Here is a 24,915-nt window from a genome sequence, read left to right as displayed (position 1 = left end):
CAGTGTCACATTCATTTCTGTATCTCACATATCAAGTATATTGCCTGACATTAAGTATGTTCTCCACATATGTTTGTTTTATATTCAAACTATGTCACAGATGAGGAAAATAGGGCCTACAGATGCAGAATGACTTGACAAAGCCACATAGCAGATAAGTCCAGTTTCCTCTACATAGAACCACATTGTCCCTCCCTCCCACACTTCCATTATTGGTAATATTGCTCCTAAACTATTTGTCAGCTTCTGCGGCAAAGAAAATAATTATCTCCATCCTCATAGGCTTTTCGCTAAGAATCTATATTTCTTTAGCATTGCTTACTTCTGGTGTCACCGCTGCTCAATAACGATGTCCACAGAGAAGCTTTTTATCTGGCACTTCTAAAGAGTTCCTGTTGACTTCAGTAGAATATGGATAGAGCTGGCCTCCTGTAGGAACTTTCAGGCTCTCAAATGGATTTGGGATGTTTCCTGGGAGAAAGAGAATAAGGAAAGACTTTCAGAATTTGTGTGGAAGCATGTGTTTTATAAAAACAAAACAAGAGAAAATGAGTTATAAGAAAGAATTGATTGGGTTTATGCATAAAGTTCCTGATAATGATTACTTTTGACACTATATTGGAGTATCACATAAAGTTGGTTCTTTATGTCTAATCTATTTACACTTGCTAAAATTAAGTAAAAAGCTGAATAAGTTCAGTACATTCTAGGAATATAAATAAATCATGCAATGTGTAGCCTTCTAGAGAAAATTTCTGCTTCTAATTTGCTCAAGCTGAGTGTAGGGGACCCTCTTAGAATTGTTTAGCAACATGTTGTTTTGACATCTTTATATCTTTGTGCATGCTGTTTCTCTGCTCTCAGTGGACCTTATTAATTCTTTTTTTTTTTTTTTTTTGAGATAAAGTCTTACTCTGTCGCCCAGACTGGAGTGCAGTGGCATGACTTCACTGCATCATCTGCCTCCCAGGTTCAAGCAATTCTCCTGCCTCAGCCATCCAAGTGGCTGGGATTATAGGCACCTGCCACCACACCTGGCTAATTTTTGTATTTTTAGTAGAGACTGGGTTTTGCTATATTGGCCAGGCTGGTCTTGAACTCCTGACCTCAAGTGACCCACCTGCCTCAACCTCCCAAAATTCTGGGATTACAGGCATGAACCACTACACCTGGCCAAATTTATATTTTAATATCACCTTTCCTTGTAAGCATTGTATAACCTCCTCTAAAACTGGATTAGGTATATTTCCTCTGTACTCCTTTCCAAAACACTTGTCACCATTTATTATATTTGTCTATTGGCTAGCTTTCCTACTAAATTATAAGCCCCTTGAAAACAGGGATTAATTTATTAATTATATATTAACTAGTAACATAACATCACTATATATAATATCTATATTAATAATGCAATAAATTCATTTATTATTGTATCTTAATTTTTTACTGCATCACCAGAACCTGGTACAAAGCTGTCCCTCAATATATGTTTGCTGTTTGTTGAATTAATCAAGGAGCTCCTAATTTAGTAAAGGAAATGGGCATGGAATCATGTAAATTATATTACATTAATCAGTATGATGAGGGCAAAAATAGACATATGTTTACCAGATTAATGTATTTACTCATTCCTTCATTCCTCCACTCAACACACACAGAGGACTTCTTTTCAAGTCTATTGGGAAACATAGATAAGTAAGTAGACCATGTAAATATAGTGCAGTACATGCTCTGACAACAGTAAGTGCATTTTCTATGACTCAACTGAAAAAAATACACTTCCTCCAGGAAGTCTTCCTTGAGTTCTTCAGAGAGAGTTTGATTTCTCTTGTCTTTTATCTCTTATCTGCATCCCCAAACTTTATGCACTTTCTTCAAATATGAGTATTATGTTCTACATATATTGTAATCACTGGTTTAATGTGTTTGCCTTTTCCACAAGCCTATGAGCTCCTTGAGGGCAGAGCCATTTTGATGCACAGTGGAGCAGAGTAGTAGTCTCTCAGAAAATAATAATAGTAATGCCTACCATTTGTTGAGTGCTTACATTACTTATCACTTGCATTATTTCAAGTTATTATCTTTTCAACAAACACTTTATTGTCCCCATTTTACAAATGAAGAAACTGAGGCTCAGAGGCTTAAGTAAGTTAACCAAGTATCACACAACTAATTTATGGAACTGGTTGTAAACCCAGGTCTATGGCTTTCTCTAGGACTGGCTTAGCTTTGGAAGTGTTTTCTATAGTTATTATTTATTTGAACCTTGGAGTACATTAGGGTCAAACTTAGGGGGACTTGGCAGATTCTTAACCAGGTTTCAGGTGCTTAGATCCTTTTTCAACAGAGATAATTCCAGGTAAAACTGTAACAGGGACAAAGTTTGTGTCTCTCATTCACTCTAAAACAGTGATCCCCAAATGTTTTGGCACCAGGGACCAGTTTTGTATAAGACAATTTTTCCACCGTGGTAGTGGTAGGAGGGGATGGTTTGGGGATGAAACTTTACCGCCTCATATCATCAGGCATTAGTTAGATTCTCATAAGGAGCATGCCACCTAGACCCCTCTCATGTGCAGCTCACAATAGTGTTCATGCTCCTATGAGTACCTAATGGCACTGCTGATCTGACAGGAGGTGGAGTCCAGGTGGTAATGCTCCCTTAGGGGCCACTCACCTCTTGCTGTATGGCCTGGTTCCTAACAGGCCACCTACCCCTACCAGTCCAGGGGTTGAGGACACCTGCTTTAAAGTACATGCCATGATTTGGTCCAAAATGTCTATCCTTATAGATTTTCCCAACATTTGAATGCTTTTAAACTTCCTCCTTTATTTATTTTTTCCCACCGATTCCTTTCTTTCACTTGAAAATCCACTGCGTTACTGTGTTGAAATCTCATAACTCTGCCATGATTTTTAGTTTCCTTTCAACATACTGAGATTTGATATTTTATCCCACCACCAAAACCATTTTTAATAAGTCACCAGTAACCCTATGTGGCTAAGTTCATTGAATACTTTAAATTCCTTATCCTAATTTCTCTTCAGAAAAATTAGGCCATTTTGACTACTCCATCTTTATTGAAACTCTCTCTCCTCTTTTGTGACAATGTGCTATCCTGATTCCTTTTTAACATCTTCTTACTCCTTCTGTTGTTTCTTCACTGCTTCTTCTTTTTTTTATTTCAACTTTCATTTTAGATTCAAGGGGTATTTGTGTAGGTTTGTTACATTGGTATATTGTGTGATGCTGAGGTTTGGGGTGGTTGATCCTATCACCTAGGTAGTTTTTCAGCCCTTGTCCTCCATTCCCTCTTTTGGAGTCCCTAGTGTTTATTGTTCCCATTTTTGTGTCCACCAAATGTTTATCTCCCACTTATAAGTGAGAACATGAGGTATTTGGTTCTCTGTTATTGATTTAATTTACTCAGAATAATGGCTTCCAACTGCATCCATCTTGCTGCAAAACAACACAAAACAAAACAAAACAGATTTTGTTCTTTTTATGGCTGCATAGTATTCCATGTTGTATATATACCCCATTTTCCTTATCCAATCTACCAGTGATGGGCACCTAGGTTGATTCCATGTCTTTGCTATTGTGAATAGTATTGTGATAAACAGGCACATGCAAGTGTCTTTTTGGTAGAATAATTTATTTTCCTTTGGCTATACACCCAATAGTGGGATTGCTGGGTCGAATGGTAGTTCTATTTTAAGCTTTTTGAGAACTTTCCAAACTGATTTCCACAGTGGTTGAACTAATTTACATTCTCACCAACAGTGCATAAGTATTCCCTTTTCTCTGCAGCCTTGCCAGCGTCTGTTATTTTTTACTGTTTAATAGTAGCGATTCTGATTGGTGTGAGGTGGTATCTCACTGTGGTTTTAATTTGCATTCTTCTGATGATTAGTGATATGGAGCATTTTTTCATATATTTGTTGGCTATATGATTCTTCTTTATCCTTTTGTTCTCTAACTGTTCCTTTTTACTCTCCCTTTCCTCTATCTCAGCAGTTTCATCCATTTTCAAAACTCCAATGATCGCTTTCATGTTAACAAGCCTTAAAGTTCCTCAACTTCCTCTCCTGTCCTATAACTGAAATTTTAGTACCGTATCTCTAACTTTGTACCAAATATTCCTACTTGAAAATGTCTCATCTTCACCTGAAAGATGAAGAAGAACTGCTGAAGAAGAACTCAAAGATCTCATCATCTTCCCTGTTTATGGTATAGTCAAAGGAATACTAGACCAAATGTCAGGAGACTTGGATTCTGCTCCTGGCTCTGCCACTAACTTGGTATTTCCTGGTTTTTCTCAATAAGAGTTTATTTTATGAATATCACAGTAAACAGTACCTTGCAGGGGTCATATATGAATCTTCAAGGAACTAATTCTAGTTGGAAAGATAAGACATACATAAGTTACTACAGTACAAAATAGAAAGTAATAAATACTATAAGAGAAGTATAACTACATTGTTATGAGTGTTCAGAGGTATTTCTGGATGATGAGACAATGAATTATTTTGTAGAGAAAATAATATTTGATGTAGTCTTTGAAGGTTGAATAAGAGTCTGTAGCTTAGAGTGTATATTTCAGGAGAATAGGATTGTATAAACAAAAGCATGATAGTGGAAAAGAAGGATGAGCTTAGAGAATGCAGAAAATTTTCATTTAACTGTAGCACTATATGCTTAAAGGTGGGAGTAGGGAATAAATTTAAAATGGCAGTATATAACTAGTTTGGATGAGGCTTTATAGGCCAGGGTAAAGAGTTTGGATCATATTCTAGAATGTTGGGAAGCAATTGGAGAGTTTTAAGCAAGAACGTGACATGATCAGACTTGTTTAGAAAAGTCACTTTGGATGGTCTGTGGAGGATGTGTGATAGAAGAGTAAGGCACTGAGTAGGAGTAAAGAAGCCCAATTAGAATAGCATGTAGTAGTCCATGCAAGAGGTGCTTGTGGTTTTTGCTAGAGGGACAACAGTGGAAGAACCTGGAAGTAGACAGACTTATTTTGGAGGCAGAAACAATACCTGAGTCATTACGGAGTGGAGGCTAACAAATAGAGAGAAAGGTTAAATAGATGCTAATGTTTCAAACTTGTGTAACTAAAGCATTGGTGAGGTCACCTCAAATAAAAGAGAAATCATGATAAGCAGGTAGCTTGTGGTTTTGAATGCAATTTTATAATTGAGAGTGGTGTTACACCAGTCAGAATGACTATTATTAAGGAGTCAAAAAACAACAGATGTTGGCAAGGCTGCAGATAAAAGGGAATGCTTATACATTGCTGGTGAGAATATAAATTAGTTCAACCACTGTAGAAAACAGTTTGGAGATTTCTCAGAAAAGCTTAAAACAGAACCACTATTTGATGCAGCAATCCTATTATTGGGTATATATCCAAAGGAAAACAAATCATTCTACCAAAAAGACACATGTACTCAAATGTTCTTTGCAGCACTATTCACAATGGCAAAGACATGGAATCAACTTAGGTGCCCATCAGCAGTGGATTGGATAAAGAAAATATGGTACACCGTGGAATACTTTGTAGCCACAGATAAAAGAACAAAATCATGTTCTTTGCTGCAACATGGATACACCTAGAGGCCATTTTTCTAGGTGAAATAATACAGGAGCAAAACAAACAAATACCTCATGTTCTCACTTACAAGTGGGAGCTTAACATTGGGTACTCATGGACATAAAGATGGCAACAACAGACACTGGGGACTGCTAGAGGAGGGAGGGAAAGAAAGGAGAAAGGGTTGAAAAACCAACTATTGGCTAGCATGCTTACTACCTGGGTGACAGGATTAATCATACCCAACCTCAGCATCATCCAATGTGCCCAGGGAGAAAATCTGCACAAGTATCACCTGAATATAAAATTTGAAATTATTGTTTTTTAAATAGGGGCTGAATAATATAATCTCCAAATTTCTTTACGATCCTAATATTGTATATTTATTCCTTTAAACTGACCTCCCCCTTCCAACTTCTCAGTATGGCAATGATATCATTGCCATTGCCATATTCAATTGAAAACATCTCATCCTTACTTCCCATTCTCACTGTCAATACCCTAACCAGACCCTTATCATTTCCTGTTTAGATTATTCCAAATTACCCCAATTTGGCTGACCTGACTCTAGTATCTCCCCCCTCCTGTATATCATGCCCAATGTTATCTTTCTTAAATGTGGTTTATTTTCATACTTTATTCATTTGTTCTAAAATTTATTTCTAATTCCCAGAGCACTAAGTCTAAATTGCCTGTCATTCAAGTTATTCTCCAACACTATATATTCCAATCGTCTCTTCAATATACCTCTTACATAAGACAGTTTGAACGTTTCACTCTTCTCAGACTCCATGCACATTGCTACCAATCCAGCTTTCCACATGTACCCTTCATGTGAATTATATATAAATGTTCATTTTCTGCCCAGAGCCCAGATCTCAATTCCTCTTTGAGTCCTTACCTATCTAATTTATTTCAACATGTGTAACTCCTTCGCCACTTTCACCCATGCTCTACTCTCCTTATTCAGTATACTCTGTTAGATATACTGTCCCTTCTTTTAATATGTTCTTGAGTTAACTGTCATATCAGAAATGATCTGAAAACCAGTTACTACAAAGCATGGAAAGATGTATTTTATTCATTACAAAATCATAACTCAGAGATTTCTAAAACAGACTTAGTAAAGAAGGTATTTCCAAGGCACGGTGACTTTTCTGGAGTCCTTTAAGATTACTCATTTATTTATTGGAAATCAATGGCTTTCAGAAATAGATGTGTTGATCTGTGCTGAGACAATATGTCCACATTCAATTGGAATTGAATTAATGTCAGCAAGGTGCCTTAAAAAGAGAAAGAAGGCATTGGATTGGGAAACAGGAAACCTGTGTTCACTTCTAGGCCCAACACTGTCACAGGTCTCCTGTTTCCCAATCCAATGCCTTCAACTGTAGGATATGGGACAACTCAATGAATCTGTCAAAATGTTTTCAGAAGAGTACATCATTAACTAAGGAGCTAAGAAAGGAAATTTTCTGGTGCACTGCTTTAAGAATCTAACAAGTTTGTAAGAGAAATTGTCAGGCAATACATAGTGAGTTTTGTAATGTCTCAACAACAAATTTCTGTGTATAATTGTACTATACTTATAGCCTATCAAAAATCATGAAACTTCTAATTGTCTTTTAGAAACAAAACAGCTTACAGTACAAATAAAGATATTCGTGTAGATTTCCAAAAATTGTTTATCCATTCATTCAATAAGTATTAATTTAGTGATCAGTGTGCTAGGCCTTGGGGATATGGCAGTGAAGACAAATATAATAAAAGTTATATCTGTCTTCAAAGAGATCACTGTCTAAAATTGGAGACAGGCAATTAAAGGGTGATAAATGCCATAATGGTGGTAAGCACAAAGGGGGCCTCTGGAGCACAAAGAGGACAAGTCTGTTCTAAACTGACCTTTTGAAGAGAGAGGTGATTAGGCAAGGCTATTCCTACAATAAGTAACTGGTAGGCCCTTGTCTAAAAGATATAGGTTAGGAAGCCATTTCAGGAAAAGTGAGCAGGATATTGAACAGCAAAGGACTACACAACAATATGGAATATTCAGGAATATTATCTTAGTCTGATTGGGTTATGTAACAAAATACCTTTGAGTAGATAACTTATAAACAACAAAAAATTATTTCTTACAGTTGTAAAGGCTGGGAAGTCCAAGATTAAGGTGTTAGCAGTGTCTGGGGAAGTCCTACTTCCTCATAGACAGCACCTTCTCACTGTGTCCTCACATGATGGAAGTGGCAAGGCAGGTCTTCGGGGCCTCTTTTGTAAAAGAACTAATCCTATTCATGAGGGCTCCACATACATTATTTCATCACCTCCCAAAGGCCCCACCTCCTAATATTATCATATTGGTGGATAGGTTTTAAGATAGGAATTTTGGAAAGACACACATATTCAGACCATAGCATTTACCAAATAATTTTTAAAAGTTAGAACAAAAATCCCCGAAGGGATTTGCAGATTGTTGGATACTGTGGTATAGTGGTTAAAAGTACAAGCTCTGGAATTAGTAAGCCTGAGTTAAAATCTGGACCTTGGTTTCTCATTTTAAAAATCAGTATCACTTATAAATAAACCTCATAGATTTGTTGTGAGAATTAAATAAGTTAAAACATGTAAAATTCTTAGAACAGCACCTGGCACAGAGTAAACATGTTCCCTGCCCACTTGAATGTCAATTCTAGGAGCACAGGAAATCTAGCTGTTGAATTACTAGCCTTTAATGAGTGACCCATAGTAGGTATTATTGAATGAATTAATGAATGAATGATCATCAATTTAACTTTTTTTGTCCTGGGTGTCATCCTAAGAAGTGAGAAGGTTGAATAATCCCAATTGTTTTCAATGTTGCCTTAATATAGGCCCACAGAGTAAAGGAGGAAAATGAATTAGGCAACCCAGCTATTCAACTTTAAAGCTAGACTTTAAAAAATAAAAGGACTTCAAATCGAAATCATCTCTTGCCTCTCTTATGGGTTACATTAGAGGAAGAACAATTTCTTAACATTCATAACTACTATTCATGGAGTGCTTGCTATATGCCAGGAGGTGAATTGAATTGCCTAAAGTGAGGTAGCTCCTAAGCTGAGGAGCAAAAATCTGAACGCTGATCTGTTTGACCTGAATCTAGTTAGAACAGTGCTTGACACATAGTTAATGTGCAATAAATATTTGTTGAATAAGTGAGTGAATAAATATATCAGTAAGTATATTTTCTTCTGTAGATGAACCTACAGTTTAGCTTTAAGGGTTTTCATGATCTTAATAACCTCAAGCCCATATTAAGAGTAAGGAAAAGGTGTGAGCCACAAAAGAGAATTTACATAGGAAAACCTCTTGACTAGAAATTCCAAATGGGAAAAGAGATCTGGATTTGTTTAGAAATCACACAAACACATACACAGGCATGCATGCACACACACACACACACACACATACTTACATACATGTAATCACAACCGTTTGGAGCACCTTCAACACACACATACACACAGGAGCATGCAGACCCACACAATTGTACTTTTTTTCATCTCATGCTTTCTTTTGTCTTCTTAACACATCTGAGAGAGGGTAAATGATGGAGTGTCAGAGGTGGAAAGGACGCTAGCAGTTACCTAATCAGATCCCTTCATGTTAATGTAAAAATTGACACTCTAGTGGGGAAGTAAATTGCTAAGGTCACACAAGGAGTTAGAATGAGATTAAGAATCTCAGTTTCCTGACTCACAGTTTGTTTTACTCTGAACTGTCACCATTTACCATCTCAATTTTATAGATGAGGTAACCAAAGCATCCTAAGAATGTTGATGGCCAAGCTCCTGCCACTTGTCCATTGAAATAGGACTTGAAATCAGATCTCCTTTATTTTAAATATAAAGCTTGCTGTCATCCAAGTGCTTCTGTCTGGATGCCCAGAAGAAAGATCTTTTCCTATTGAATTAAATAGTGGACTGAGGGTAATTTACAGAAAGCTTTGTCCTTGGCTTTAAGAGAAAATGTCCAAGGCTGCTTTATTTTCAGTCCCAAGGAGGCTCCATGAAGGCAGGAATCCTGTCTGTCTTCCTTATTGAATCCACAACACCTAGCACAAAGGAAGGCATTTAATAAACATTTGTTGTTGAGTGCATGCCATGCTAAAGGAAAAGTAGGTTGGGTAGTGTTTCCCAGTGGCAATGGATGGACAATCATTAGGGCTGAAAAGTGGGAACAGATGAGTAAAAGAGGTGGGAGAAACCCTTAAACAAAGGAGACGCTCTTTCTCTTCATCTTATTGAAGCTGCAATCACTCGGCACAGGCTGAGTAGATTGGTAGAAATATGACTGGCAAAGATATTTAAATGAGACCTCCTTAAAATTGTTACTCTCCACTCCACCCCCATTTTCCTTTAAATTTTGTTTCAGTCATTACCCAGGGACAGGATACAGAGATTCCTATGGGGAGTTTTAATGGGTCTATTCAATTTCATCTGGATGACGCCACTTAGGCAAGCATTAAGAGCTACAGCTCCGGGAAAGCAAAAGACACAGAGAGGGGGAGAGAAAGAAATAACAAGGAGCAATAAATCCCTTCTTTCCCATCCTTCCCTATAACCCATTCACAAGACCTCCAGAAATCATCTACATTCACAAAACAGCCGGTTAGCTAAGCTGAACACACTACAACCTCACTCCCTGCCCCCACTGCAGATTCTATACCAACACACCCTGAGCCATATAAATAATCACACACTGTCGGTATCTATTGCTCCGTAGAGATACCCTGTGTCTACAACTGCAGTTTCTGCTGCTTCTGTTCATCTGTCACATTGGAGGAGAGGGAGGCCGAGGTGGAGGCGGAGGCGGAGGCGGAGGCAAAACAGAAGGAGGGGGAGGAGGTAAAGGAGGAAGCAAGGGAGGAGGGAAAGGGGAGGGCAAGAGGAGGGGAAGGAAAATACTGTAGGAGGAGGGGGAAAAGAAACAGGAGGAGGACGAGAAGGGGGAGGAGAAAGAGGCGGAGGAGGAGGGGGAGGAGAAACAGGAGAAGGAGGAGGAGAAAGAAGAGGAGGAGGAGAAAGAGGAGGCGGAGGAGAAAGAGGAGGAGGTGAACAACTTACCCTGCTGAGCTTTCTTTGGGAAATACGTGCATCAAGATTTAGATCTGCCTGTAAAATCTATACAAAGTATATGCCACTACAGGTCTGACTCGCCCCCTCCCCCGTTTTTTTTTGGGGGGGGGTTTTGTTTTGGTTTGGTTTTGGCTTTGGTTTTTTATTTTTATTTTTTCTGTTTTCTCTGCTGTGTCAAAGAACAACACAGAACTATCTCTGTTTCTGGCTCCACTGCCTGCCGGTGAAGGAGTTTTCATTCAGACTTTCCGAAGAGAGGTGGAGAAACCTGAAGACTCAGGAGAAGAAATCCTTTGAGCCAGATGGGGCATTAGTTCTTCTGCTTTTTTCTCAGCATGGATAAACCCTTTCCTCAAGGTAAGCCATAAAAATTAGCTCTTAAAGACCCCAGAATTCTTTCTGTGCAATGCACAGATTGCCATTCATTCCAGCCATCCTGTGCTGTCTCTGTGTGTGCGTGTGTGCGCGCGCGCGCCTGCGCGCGCGCGCGCAAGCGCATGAATAAAATAAAAACCCTTTAAATCATATTAAAATAAATCCGCTTTTGCAGAAAACTATCCATATTGGAAATGTGTTAATCAAAATAGAATTTCAAAATAGTCTTTTTGTAGGAGAATGTCAATTTAATCTCTAACCTGTTAACCTTTAAATGCATTTTGATACTTGTCTAAACCTCTCATAACGCAGCCTAACCACCCAAGCTGAGGACAGAGAGAGAACCCGTGCTAAGGCCAGTCTGGCTGCCCAGCGGGCATCCTGTCAGCGTGGAGCTAGCCTGCTATTGGCTCACAAGTCTGGGCTGTGCATCGTTCAGATTTCATCACATCACCTTGCCCTGGGTAGAAATGGCGCAAGCTGACACGGCATAACCCCCCACTTACATTGAGTCAGAGCAATGATTTAGAAATCTCTGGATCCGTGCCTGGGTACGTGTGCACATGTCTCTGTGTGGCATATGGAAATTTTGTCAAAAGTGAGAACCTGTGAGCATGTCTAGTTAGCCAATAGGCATTTGATAGGACCTAAGGCAATGGTTTACTGCACACTCACTTCCATGGAGCTAATTATAATTATCATTCGCCTCTGCATGCTGCAAACCAAGTTGGATGAACAGAAAACAAACCTTGAACTCTTAAGCAGAAAATCTGTTTTGAAATGCAAACTATTGTTGCTTTTCTGGGAATATTAAAACCTCGCGGTAACATGATGTGTTATCACATGAATTTGGATATACCAGGTGTTAAATCATGTTCCCAAAAAGTCAGCTGCATTCATAAATACAAATAAGACACAGGCTAGCAGTTTATCCACAATGAAATATTGGTCTTGCTCTCTTTGCCTCTAAACAAATATATACTAAGACGTTTCTATAATGTTCTATATATTTTGTCTCTTTGTGTTCTGCTTTTAGGTCTCAGTAGCTGTGAAACAGTCTAGATAGTGATCTGAGTTACTTGGATTTGAAGATATTTATTAAGAGTTGAGGACTTGAGTAGTGAGGAAGTAAAGAACCTAAAGGAAAAGAGACTAATTCTTCCTGAAAGACTTTTGCAACAGAGAAATGCAACTAACAAACTCAACAAAATTTAGAGCATCTGGATAAGAAAAGCCTTTAAAACCCCTCCTTTTATACTCCCTCATTTTGCTGATGAAGAAACTCAGGATCAGAACAGAGGTCATTTGTCTACAGCCACACAGCAAAGTAGAGCAGCATTAGGACTAGAACTTAAATTTCTTGTGTCATATAAAAGGATTTGGGTTTTTTAAAAAGATTCCTACTTCTTAAATGAACAACCAGCTTCTTAGCGTTTTCCTCAGAATTAGAAGTATGTGAACTCATTTGGTATTACAATTTTTCCCTGTATCATTCATCACTAAAAGACCTGTATCTTTAAAAATTCAAGGTCTTAAAACTGCAAGACTCCCTGGTTTGAAATAAACTGCTACGAGTCTTAATGAAACCTTTAAAGTAATGAATAGGACTAGGGTAGCAAAGTGTCAAGTTAAGAGTTAAATGTGGTGAGAACCTGGCAGCTCCAGCAAGATGTATGTGGTAGGAGGGAGGCCCAGTCAGTGGCAGAGAGGTTAGTAATGTAAACTATATACAACTTGGTATTTGTAAGGGGGGAGTGCTTTGATAGAGATGCAAATGCTTTTGCACAGAGAGGGATTTTTAGAGAGCAGACTTCGGAACAGTAGAACTAAGAAAACATATAACGCCATAGCAGAAATTCCCCCATGTTTGCTTTCAGTTATTCTGAGACGGAGTGTATATAACAGCAGAGCATAGAAAAAATCAACACACCTAAGAGCTGTTACACAGTAAGGTACAAAACAGCATTGAACCCATGGGAGTGGGAGAAAACAGGAGCCAGGCTCTCCTCTTCCCCCCTCTTCTTTGAAATCAACATTGAGTCATACTATATCAGAAAGGATTTACCATAGAAATCAGAACTGTCTTAAGGTGTTGGCATAGAAGGGCTTTAGATAGGAAAGTTTTCAACTTTATTCTCAACATGGCAGACTTTAGGTTCCAGAGAGAAAATACATTTTCTTTCATTAACAAACATTAGCATTTCTTGAATGGGCTTAGCTTTCTAGTCCCTAAATTGGCATAAGAAAAGAATTTTTTTTTTTTTTTGGTTGAACATGGCAATTTCAAGGCTACAGAAAAACTGTTTAGAAAGCTATGAGCACCTGGCCAGAAAGACTGGGATGGGAGTGGGTTTACAATGCATCATTCATTACTGCAGAGGCACTACGTGACAAAAATCACTAGATCCCATCAATGTACAGCCAAGACCTGTAATCACCTTTGTTCTTAATAATATGTGATGTGTACATCCTCTCTCTCTCTTTCTCTCTCTCTCTCTCTCTCTCTCTGTTTCTTTCTCTCGACAGAATATGGAATTGACCAACTGCACAGTCAGTTTCTTAACTGTTGCTCACAATGAATGGCTCTTTAATGGGTGGATTTCTGAATCATAAACATTCATGTAGTGGTAGTTTTTCATCTAGTCTATGTGCTGCGGCAGTGTCTTGCCTGTTCCTTTCTCAACATATTTTCCCTCATACCTTCCTGTACAGTATCTATTTCAGTTTATCCCATTAGCCAGATCAGATTCAGCACGTCTGGAATGGCAGACAATTTATTGTCATTCAATCCTTAAATCCTACTCAACACGCTGATTTTATTCAGGTCCTACTGCCAACTTCCACATTAGATCCCAAAGTCTATTTGAATAAAAGATTCTACAGAGCATGAGGAAACCTTCTAAGTTCATCCTGTCAGTCCCCGTACCTGTAGGCAAGACAGTACATCATCATTTTAGACTGATGCCCACAGCTTCCTTTAATCATCCAACCAAGCATCTCAACTTACCAGTCTTGCAGAAATCTAACCAATATTCAAATACAGGTTTTCAGCCTAAACACCATGTACCCTTCTGCTCTCCAGACAGGATCCCCTTTGAAAATAATTCTCATTATTTGTTCTGAGTCATTTATATTATGACCTAGATTCCTCCCAGCTTAGCTTTCAACCTTCTGGGCATGTCCCTGAGGTGCCTAGTGACATCCCTGGAATCCTGTCTTTGGAATCTCACCTGTTTATCTCCTGTAACTTTGAGACCTTATAAACCTTCCTTTAAATCATTGCTTCCTGGAATTTTCAATATGTTTTGAATCTAGTTTCCTTTGGGAAATCAATGAGTCTAAATTATATTCGGCATGTATATTACTACAGTACAAAGGACTTGCAGGGCACTACATATTCTTTAGATGATCAATAGGACATAAATCTATTTCTCATAAATTTGTCAGAAGACTCTCCCAGTCCCAAGTTCCTACATTTACTACCCTCCAAGCCAAATGAACAATGTGTCCTTTTTTATTTGGGTGTGTACATGAAAGCTGCCTGTTCCTTTCCAATTCTGAGACTATGAATCTATAAAGATACAGCAAAGATAGAGGTGGCAGGTTGCATGAGCCTTGGAGTGCAAGTAAATAAAGGAAACATACAATTTACTTTTGAATGCCCAAATAAATAAAGGCACATTGCCCACCTTACTGCCAAGGACTTGGAGTGTAGAAGGTATGGATGCAAAGAATTATTTTGTAAAATTGTGTAGTTATAGAAAGAAATACAGACCATAATGGGTCAAGGTCCTTCAAGATCACCTTGTTCACTTCACATATATATCCTTCAGTTTCACATAGGTGGTGAAACTGAGGCCCAAAGAAAGCAAGTGATTTGACAAAAATGACATAAGTATTTGAGTCTGAGAGTTTCTGTAATTTTTATTTGCGTTCTTTTGTGCTGCATTTATTTAACACCAAAACAACTAGGTAAAAAGTGAGATTTTTGTCAGACTGGTTGATGCGATGTGCCAAAAAGTTATTTTTAACCAAATTAAATATTTTCAAAACACGAACAAATGTAAATTCAGCTAATCAGATTTACATGAGTATATAGCCTTAAAAGTCAACTGAGTCTGGTCATATTATTAGCCACTGAGTCCTTTATGAACTGTATCGTTATTTTTCCTGTTACTGAGCTTTGGGCCCATTTCAGTGTCATGTTTGCTTGCTTATGAAAACCTAATCAAGCACCATCCCTCTCACTTGTTCATTTCTATTATTCATTCAAACTATCCATCACATACAGTAGTATGAATAACTGATCTATTTTGAGGAGGCCTGAAAGTTGATGGACCTCAAATATATACTTTATTTATGCTAGTGTTTGCTAGGTCCTAATGCCTCCAGCGTGTTTCCTGGATTTGTGTTGAGGTTTCCTCATGTACACATTTTTTGGCTCTTCAGTCTTCTAGGTGGCGTGATACTGCAGTCCACTATTTGTACAATATTTTCCCCATGGTTATCATTATCAGCTCTAGGCTTGGTAAAATTCTTCAGGGAGTGACCAACCACCTCTTCCTGATTGTGGTACGATGGAAATGCAAGCATATGTTTTCTAGATATTCAGCCTAGCTTAAATATGGTATAAGAATGTCACTGCTCTTTAAGAAAGTCAGTTTATTGTGTAAGGTAGTGATAGAGAAAAGAAGTCCAAGCAGATTCTGCTTGGTAAGTTCCATCAATACAGAGTTGACTCCAGGTAGCGATAGGTATAATTACAGATAAGTTTTGAAATAATTCAGGACTTGTCTTCTGTAGTTCCTTGATCCCCAGTATTACTCCCACATGTACAAAAGTTTGATTCTGGAGCCACCATTCCATTTAAAAAGAATCACCTCCTTAGTAAGTTAAAGCAGCCAATAAGGTGAGGAGAACTGCAAAATGATTAGTCTTGTCTTCCTTTTGCTGTTGAGAAGTATTTTTTTTTTTTTTTTTTTTTGCCTACCACACTACAGACAGCTTAATTCCTGCCCTCTGTGTATTTGCTGCCTTTATTGCATTCTCCTCGCTTGCCTGTATTCACTGAATCAAGTAATGTCCTTTCTCATCTGTTTATTTCTGCTTATCATCATAAATTACACTGAAAAGATAGTTTTGATTGGTTATGTATATACATACATACATATATATATATATATATATATATATATATATATGAGCAACTTCTCATGGGAGACTTTTGAGGCTTTCCCTTCTGCTTCAGCATTGCTTCAGAAAATAGCCTTTGCATTTAATATTATGTTCCACTTGTATTAGAATTCTGATGCTCAAGGATTAGATGTCTCTGCCAGCAAATACCTGAATGAGCTAGCTGCTACTATAAAACTAGGCATTTGATGGAATGCAAAAAGAATCAACTATCTGATCTTTGTTCCCAAACTTCTTTATAGTCTGCATGGGATGATCAGATTTGCCCATAGAGAGGTAGGTGAGGTTAATTGCAGAATAAAGGTGTAGCATGAAGGCTACTGTAAAGTAATTGAAGGTAGTAGTGGTGGTGATAGGGCCTGAGCTTTTTCTTGCAAAGAACTTATGCCTGTGTGTTCTCATTTACTGTTTTTATTCCTTGTCTCCTAGGATTTTTTCATGTGCCCTGAGGTCCATGTAACTGCAAGGGCTCCTCTTTATCACCATAAGTGCCACCCTGACCTAAAACCACTCAGAGCTCAAAAATCAAGTCAAAATGGATGCTGCGGTGACAGATGATTTTCAACAAATTCTGCCTATTGAACAGCTGCGCTCTACTCATGCTAGCAATGACTATGTGGAACGGCCTCCAGCCCCCTGTAAACAGGCCCTCTCTAGCCCTTCCCTTATTGTGCAAACCCACAAGTCTGATTGGTCTCTGGCCACCATGCCTACTTCTCTCCCCCGCAGTCTCAGCCAGTGCCATCAACTGCAGCCCTTGCCTCAGCATCTGAGCCAATCTAGCATTGCCAGCTCAATGTCCCATAGCACCACTGCCTCTGATCAAAGGCTCTTGGGCAGCATTACACCCTCACCTTCAGGCCAATCCAGCATCCGAACACAGCCTGGAACAGGGCCCCACCCAAAGGCTGATGGTGCTCTGAAGGGAGAAGCTGAGCAATCTGCAGGGCACCCCAGTGAGCACCTTTTCATCTGTGAGGAGTGTGGGCGCTGCAAGTGTGTCCCCTGCACAGCGGCGCGCCCTCTTCCCTCCTGCTGGCTGTGCAACCAGCGTTGCCTTTGCTCTGCTGAGAGCCTCCTTGATTATGGCACTTGTCTCTGCTGTGTCAAGGGCCTCTTCTACCATTGCTCCACTGATGATGAAGACAACTGTGCTGATGAGCCCTGCTCTTGTGGGCCTAGTTCTTGCTTTGTCCGCTGGGCAGCCATGAGCCTCATCTCCCTCTTCCTACCCTGCCTGTGCTGCTACCTGCCTACCCGTGGATGCCTCCATCTGTGCCAACAGGGCTATGATAGCCTCCGGCGACCAGGCTGCCGCTGCAAGAGGCACACCAACACTGTGTGCAGAAAGATCTCTTCTGGTAGTGCACCCTTCCCCAAGGCCCAGGAAAAGTCTGTATGACCTTCCCACAAGGTGGATTCAGAGCTTTTCTCCTTCTAGCCCCCACCGGTAAAGCATAGGCCTCATCTTTGGAGTGGGGGAGGAGTGAAAAACTAGCCAAAGTTAGGGCCTCTCCTCTTTTGTTCCTGCAGTGTCAGGGGAATGACCAAGTACATCCTGGTGCAGGATGCCTTGTTCTTTCTCATAGTATCTATCCCACTCATCTTCAGTCTTTTTACACCCCGCCAGCTCAGCCCTTAGGGCTGTCATGGCAAATTCAGGTGATATATAGGTATGAGGTTTGAACACTGAGGACTGACAGGGCCAGCAACGTGGAGGTTTAGGGGCTCCCCAGTGTAATACCTCTCGATGCAGGCTCTGATCGTCACTCTGTTTTCCACTGTGCCTTTGGAAGCTTTCTTCTAATATGGTTTTCACAGGTATATGTGGAACAGCGTTCAACCTTCCAGGGAATATGACTCCTTCTCCCTGTTACTGCCCTTCTCTTCTCTATTCCTCTCTCCTCTTTATTCTGTTCTGTATTCCTTTCCCCTTCATTCTTACCTTCTCTACTTTTACTTTTTCTGTTTCTTCCTCCCTTTTTACCTCTCCCCTCCTTTTTCAGACTGGTCCTTTCCCTGCCTGTATTTCTATCTCATTTCATCCATATTTGTCTCTCTCTACTTGTCCCTCTTCCTCTAACATGTCCAAAAGTGCTGTTTTTCCATATATGTTTCCTTAGACACCAAATTTTGCTATGCTACACTATTTACTAATTTTTATTAAGGGAAATGGATTACTGTAATGAACTGATCACTAGCAATAGTCTGTATCCCGATGTGTGTGTGTGCTCACAACCACTCTCACCTGTTTGTGAGCACATGAGGCAAAGTTATCTTACATTTCCAGGTTTAACTAGTTGGAATTTTTCTCCCTGTCTCAATAATCAACTTATCATACTGACAGATTCCACTAGCATGCTGAGTAGGATAGCAAATCAGGATGCTCATAACTTTGTATGTCTGACCCAAGTGCCAAAGGCAGACGTGCTTTATAGCTAAATGAACAAAGCAAAGGATATTACAGAGGTATGTTCTCTCTTAGAAGCTAACTGCCCTGAGACTGCATGGCTCAGGCCTTAATAATGGACATAAAAAGTCATAAAACGTTAGAGCTGGAAGGAATCTTAACTATTAATCTAGTTCAATTCCCTTATTTTACAGATGGGAAAACTGAGGCCTGGAGATAGGAAGGGACTTGCCCAAGGCCACACACTGAGTTAACAGCAGAATTGGGACTGGAATACAGGCCTTCTGACTCTTAGTTCATTATTCTTACCCCTGTACCACAGTGAGTCAGGGGACTTTTTCCTAGGGCTCTATTAACAGTGACAGAAAGCCATTCCCATTCAATAGCTTTTCAGGAACCATGCCAAGTTAGTGTGGTGGTCTTTCTCCAGTGCATGGTGGGTAGCTAATTAACTATCAGGTGTTGATGCTGCCCCCAGTGGACATCACCTTTGGCTCTGTCACCTTGTAGAAGCTCAAGTGTGGAAAAGAAAACCTTAAAGAAGCCCTGACCAAGCTGTATCTTCGCCATTGCATCTACTCTTTGCTGCACACACTGTGCTTGCTCCTGGCTTTGTCTGCAATGGCAGCTGCCTGAGAACTAAAATTTCAGCAACAGTGAAAAATTGAGATGAACGATGTATAATTCAGAGAACTGAATTCTCTCTTAAAAAACAGAGAGCCTGTGCTGTGAACCCCCTTCAATGGGAAAACGCTGCAGTGGTGATGGCAGGCTCCTAAAGACTGCTGCTGAAAGACACAAGAATTATACAGTTCCTTTCTTTAAGTGAATCCAAAATTCACTGAGGAATTCAAAGATTGAGGGCACTTGCTTGAAATCAAGGTGCTCCAACGTAGTTTAAGACCTCCAGACTCTAACTTTATAGATCATCTCTTTTAGAGTGTGCATGGATGTGTGTTGCAGGGTGGAGAGGTGGGGAGAAGTGTATAGTCATACATGGGGAAAGAGGGGACATCCATGTCCTTTTGTTGGATACATAGTACAGAAATACATGCCACTCAGTCTTTGTTGGTTCTGAATCTTCCTGAAGTGTACTGACATTTGGGCTGCACACAGCCCCACACCTTCACTTACACCTCCTCTTCTAGAATTGCTTTGCTCTATTTTTGTATATATAAATATGTTATGATAATGATTAATAATGTTAATGATATTGCTGCAAATGGTGCCATATATAAGGTTAAGCTTCTTGGAACATTTATAAACCCAAACCAATACCTGTAACTTCGTATGTTGCTTTCAGATCCTTCCATTTTAAGTAACTTTTTAATCTTACAAGTCTGCTATATTGTACTTTACACTTATCTACCCCTAAAACCTGTGCCCAGTTCTCTGGGTCAAGCTGGATGGTGATGAGTAGCAACACACACTTTTCTGCTTCTGCCTGAAATGTGCTTAGAGCTCAGTTATCTAAGGATTCTCTGACACTAGTGCATTGTTCCTGGAGCTAAAGTTATTCTATGGATGTTTGCTTATTAGTTTCAGGCCCCAAAATAACACAAGCCTCTCCTTCATGATAGCTCCTTGATATCTCAATCTTGCAGTCCTAACTCAGGCAAATTGTGCACTGCCAGGGGGGCCCTGGGTTCTGCCATACACCCAGAGGAGCCTTTCTCAGTGTGTTTCTAAATGGCCTTACAGTTGGTAGAAGAAACTGAAGGGTTACTCAAATGCAGTTGCAATCTGCAATCTGCTGCTGAGTCAGGGCTTTCACTTGTGTCCAAGTTGGCCTGATATGGACTGCATCTGGTTTATGTATAGATGGGTCCTGTTGGGGTATGCGCATGGATGTGTGAGTGAGTGTGCATATGTATCCCTTCTGTGATTTTATATATATATATATATATGTAAATATATATTCACACATCTCTATATATTTTAATGTATTGCACATGTATATTTAAAATATATATGAAAGAACTCTAAATCCTGCAGGGAGGCTCTGTTTTCATTATTTTTGTACTTTGTGTCATGTCCTGTATAAACAAGAATATCTAGAAGTGTTTCCTGCTTAGCATTTTTTTTGCAGTTAAATTATCTGTTAGCCACTAACTCTACTGCTTTCTACATATTGGTTCCTTGATACATTTCATATGGCATCAGCCAAGAGTTTTCCTGTGGTTCCAGCCCATCTTCCCTCATCACAATAGCAATAATAAATACAGTGAACAGCTACATAGTGCTTACTATATGCTAAGCACTATTTTTAGTGTATTACTTATATTAGCTCATTCATTCCTCACAATTCTACAATGTAGGTGTCACTCAAATCTCTATTTTACAGATGAGAAAACTGAAGCACAGAGAGGTTAAGTGACTTGCCAAAGGTAACAGTTGTAAATGGTAGAGCTAAGATTTGAACCTAGGCTGTCTGACTCGCAGGTCCATGCTCCAGAGCAAAATGTAAACCATTCTGGAGTAACAAGCCTCAAATGGTGAATAGTTCTTGCCCTAACTCTGGTTCACCTGCAAATCAGGAGTTAAAACACGTATTCTCCTATATTAAAAGTAAAGCAGTAGTTACAAACATCATATATTAACTGTCTTGGTTCCCAAAATGGTGGCATTACAAACTTCTCCACTATTTCTTTTGAAATCATGCTTGCAGCCAGTTACCATTTCTTAGCTTATGATATAGCGCTATTAAGAATGTATTTTCACTTGTGCCAAAGAGGGTAAGAGTTTCTTAGCCTTATCTTTATTGGCCATGGAGAACTAAATCATTTTTTTTCTGAACAAAGTAGAAACTCTCAAAATATCTTTCTTCTTAAAATAAAAAGGAATTTGATATTACTGAACTCTTCCAAAAGCATGTCTAAGTCAAAATATGTATGTGAATGCACATATGTTCTTTTAGCTTTCATCAGCATAATAGCAGGAAAACTGGTCAAGTCAATAAACGCGGGGAAAAAAATGACTAAACAAGGTATTTTGTAACATGAAAATAAAGCAATGAGTTGGTTGACTGGCTTTTTAAAAATATTTCCGCCACTAATTATGGCATGACATAGTATACTACCTTTTATTTGCATATACAATAGTTCTCTATGTCCTATAGTTCATTATCACATAAAGTGAAAGCGTTAGTGCCCCATTTGGACCTTTGGCCTAAGGTTTGATAAGATTTAGTAGGACTGAAATTCTTGGTCCCTTTATCCTAAGTTAGGCCCATATCCTCATTTTGACCCTCAAAGTTAAGATCATAACACTATCAGTGTTGCCGCTGTTAGAGGCCAGGATGGATAAGATAAGAAAAGGCATTTTGGGAATAACACTGATTATTGTTAGGAATCTTGCTGTCATTACAATTCGAGTTATATATATTAGCTCCCATATGTATTTGTTGGCCAGTCTCCTGAAAATGAGGGTAATTCTAATCCACAAGTTGTCATTCCCAAACTAACATGGCAATCTTTTGATCATACTATGTAATAGTCATGTCTTTGATGGTAAAAGACAGAGATGTCAAGGCTCTGAAAGCTCCCAAGTCCTTAAAGAACTAACTAAACTGGTGAAAACAGAAGTGGCTATGTGGGCAAATATCCTAGCTTTATTAATATAAGGCTTTAACATCAAGCCACATGCGTGTTCTCCTACTGTAACAAGATGTGGTCAACCATACATAAACCCTGAAGAGTCATTTTGAACCTATGTCCTAAGGTCTAAACTAAAAGACATTGTATGACTCCCTTGGCCCTTTTCTCTCTGAGGCTCATACTTTAATACTCATCTTCAAAGTCTTATCACTGTGATAACAAAAAGAAACACTATAAACAAAATCCAAGAAAAGGTATACTCATTTTTTAAAAATGTCTACCAATTATTAAGTTATTCACATATGCATTTCTTTATATAGAAAATTATTTATATTACATGAAATTTTCAAAAGACTGATATTCAGCTTTATAGTCTTTGACAGAAAATCGTGTGTCCTTGGATGGGGATTCACACACCAAGGCTTAACAGAATTAGTTTGGGGATACTTGTTTTTATAACAGAGATTGGTTGGCTTAAACAAATTTACTCTGTGAATTTTTTCTTAATGGTCCCCTTCCAATGGAGGTGAAGGCCTCCTAAGGAGGAGAAGGCCCCAGGCCTTTCTTACATAAACCATATTGAAAGAAAGAGGAAAAAAAGTAATGGGAAGTAATAGTAAATGTGGATCCAGAAAGAAAAATAAAGGTTAAGAAAAATGAGGTATGTGAAAGAAAAAAGCTTTGTAATCAATTTGTTTCTCTCACCTAAAACACCATTTACTAACTACTTGGTTCAGTTGTAACCTTGAATTCCATTTTGTCCTTGAATTATATCAGCTGTCTTCTTTTCCAAACTCCTATAGCTTTTCATCAGGAATGTGGGGGGAAGGAGAAAGGGAGAGAGTGGGAAAAAAAAAGAGAGAGAGGGAGGGAGGGGGAGGGAGAGAGAGGGAAAGAGAGAGAGAGAAAGAGAGAGAGAGAGAGAGAGAGAGAGAGAGAGACCTTTCCTAGAGGTTCAAAGTTAGAATATGCCACTAAAACTATCTACCTTTCAAACTCCCTTCTAGGACATGCTCCATAGTACTCTTAGATCTTATACTAAATGACAATGTTTCTCTCCTTCAGAGAGAAATACCAGACTGGATTTGTGGTTTTCCTGGATTAGTTTTTTCTGAGTCAAAGTGGTGTTGTGGAAAACAGTACTCTGAGACCAATTAAATCAGAATGTTTGGAGGTGGGGCTGATGAATGGATTTTTAAAGTTCCCAGATGATTATAATATGCAAACAGATTTGAGAAAATCCAATCACTTTATTCTATAAATGCAGATAGTGAGGCTAAGAGAGGGAAAGTGACTTACTCATAACCAAACAGTGAATTAGTGACAAAGTCAGGAATATAAGAATCCACGTCAGCAGACTCCTAGGCCAGAGTTCTTGTCTTTATACTACACTGCTTCTATCTCTACCCCATTCCTTCTCTGAGCCTTGCTTTTCTCATCTGTACAATGAAGATAATAAAGCCTAGAGAGTTTATGAGAATCATTAAATCAGAAGCATTTTTTTCTTAGTATACAAGATTCTACACAAATGTAAGTGAATTAATGTATAACATATATGTGAGGCTGAGTCTCTAAAACAATATAAAAATTGTTTTGTTTTTACTCAATCATTTGGGTATTGTGTCTACCTGATAGCATGTAACAAGATTGAACATTTTTGTAGGTTGTATGTGCCTTTAAACTGAACTTTACCTCAGTGACAACCAAAATTAGCAGTTGAGGAAAGAGATCATACATTTTTCTCTTGCCATTGCTGGAATAGGGATCAAGAGGACTATAAAAGCCATGGGATACCTGGATTTTTTATACTCAATCAACCACAACATGGCCTTAGTACTGAACTAGCCCAGGGTTTCTATGGAATTTGTACATCTCATTCCCAAGGCTGATCCTGGTTGAAGGGAGAAGGTCAAAAAAGGATGTCTCTTCTGAAAGGCAGTACCCATGGAAAGCCAAGGGGAGGGTTGCCCTCTAGGAGGAGCTTCTTTTGTAGAAGCCAGAATGGAGGAAAGGGGCTTTCTGACTTGGTGTATCTGAGGAAACCAATTATTTGAGGATATAGTAGTCCCAGAATAATCTCTATCAACAAGAAACACATTTCCTGAACTCCAGAGCCCCAGAACAGGATATCCATATCCAATCCCGCCTATCCATCCTGGATATTGTAAATTTCCAGAGAGGGTCATTTATATACCCCTAGGAGTCATACATCTGGCTGCTTGTTTATATGTTAAAATTGTGTACCATTTATAAAATGGACCTCTTATGTCGTCCTTATTTAGAAATTATAACATACATTCCTAATTCATCATTCATTTTTGCCAATGATTTTAAGCAATTATTTGAAAGTTATTTAATACAAAAATATATGTATTTAATAAAGCACTTCTTTATCCTCTTATTCGAACCATACTAACAAATTTAAAACATGCCATGATTAAACTAAGTAATTCTATATGTCACATTACAAGTAAATTTTAAAAAACTATTTGGTAAATATATTCTCATTTCCTCTTTAAATATCTCCCGTTTAAGAGGAGGGTAGAGAGACAAGGAATTAGTGGAAATCAAGAGGCCTAAAAGTATAATGACAAATATTTATAATTCAGAGTCATCTCAGGCAGGGGTTTCCT

General features: G+C 38.8%; 1 protein-coding gene across 1 annotated transcript in view; it reads left to right on the top strand.

The window, feature by feature from the left end:
- The window catches only part of SPRY3 (sprouty RTK signaling antagonist 3), a 178,160-nt gene extending 155,070 nt beyond the window's left edge, over window positions 1–23,090 (top strand). The window contains exons 2-3 of the mRNA XM_003921788.4: window positions 10,889–11,065; window positions 16,706–23,090. Coding sequence (XP_003921837.1) covers window positions 16,812–17,678 — 867 coding nt within the window. The 5' untranslated portion in view covers window positions 10,889–11,065; window positions 16,706–16,811 and the 3' untranslated portion in view covers window positions 17,679–23,090. The remainder of the gene's footprint in view (window positions 1–10,888; window positions 11,066–16,705) is intronic.
- Window positions 23,091–24,915: the final 1,825 nt, after the last annotated feature.

The sequence above is a fragment of the Saimiri boliviensis genome, chromosome X (assembly GCF_048565385.1).
Source record: "Saimiri boliviensis isolate mSaiBol1 chromosome X, mSaiBol1.pri, whole genome shotgun sequence".
In the NCBI taxonomy this organism is placed as follows: Eukaryota; Metazoa; Chordata; class Mammalia; order Primates; family Cebidae; genus Saimiri; species Saimiri boliviensis.
This window is presented reverse-complemented; position numbering and strand designations above follow the sequence as displayed.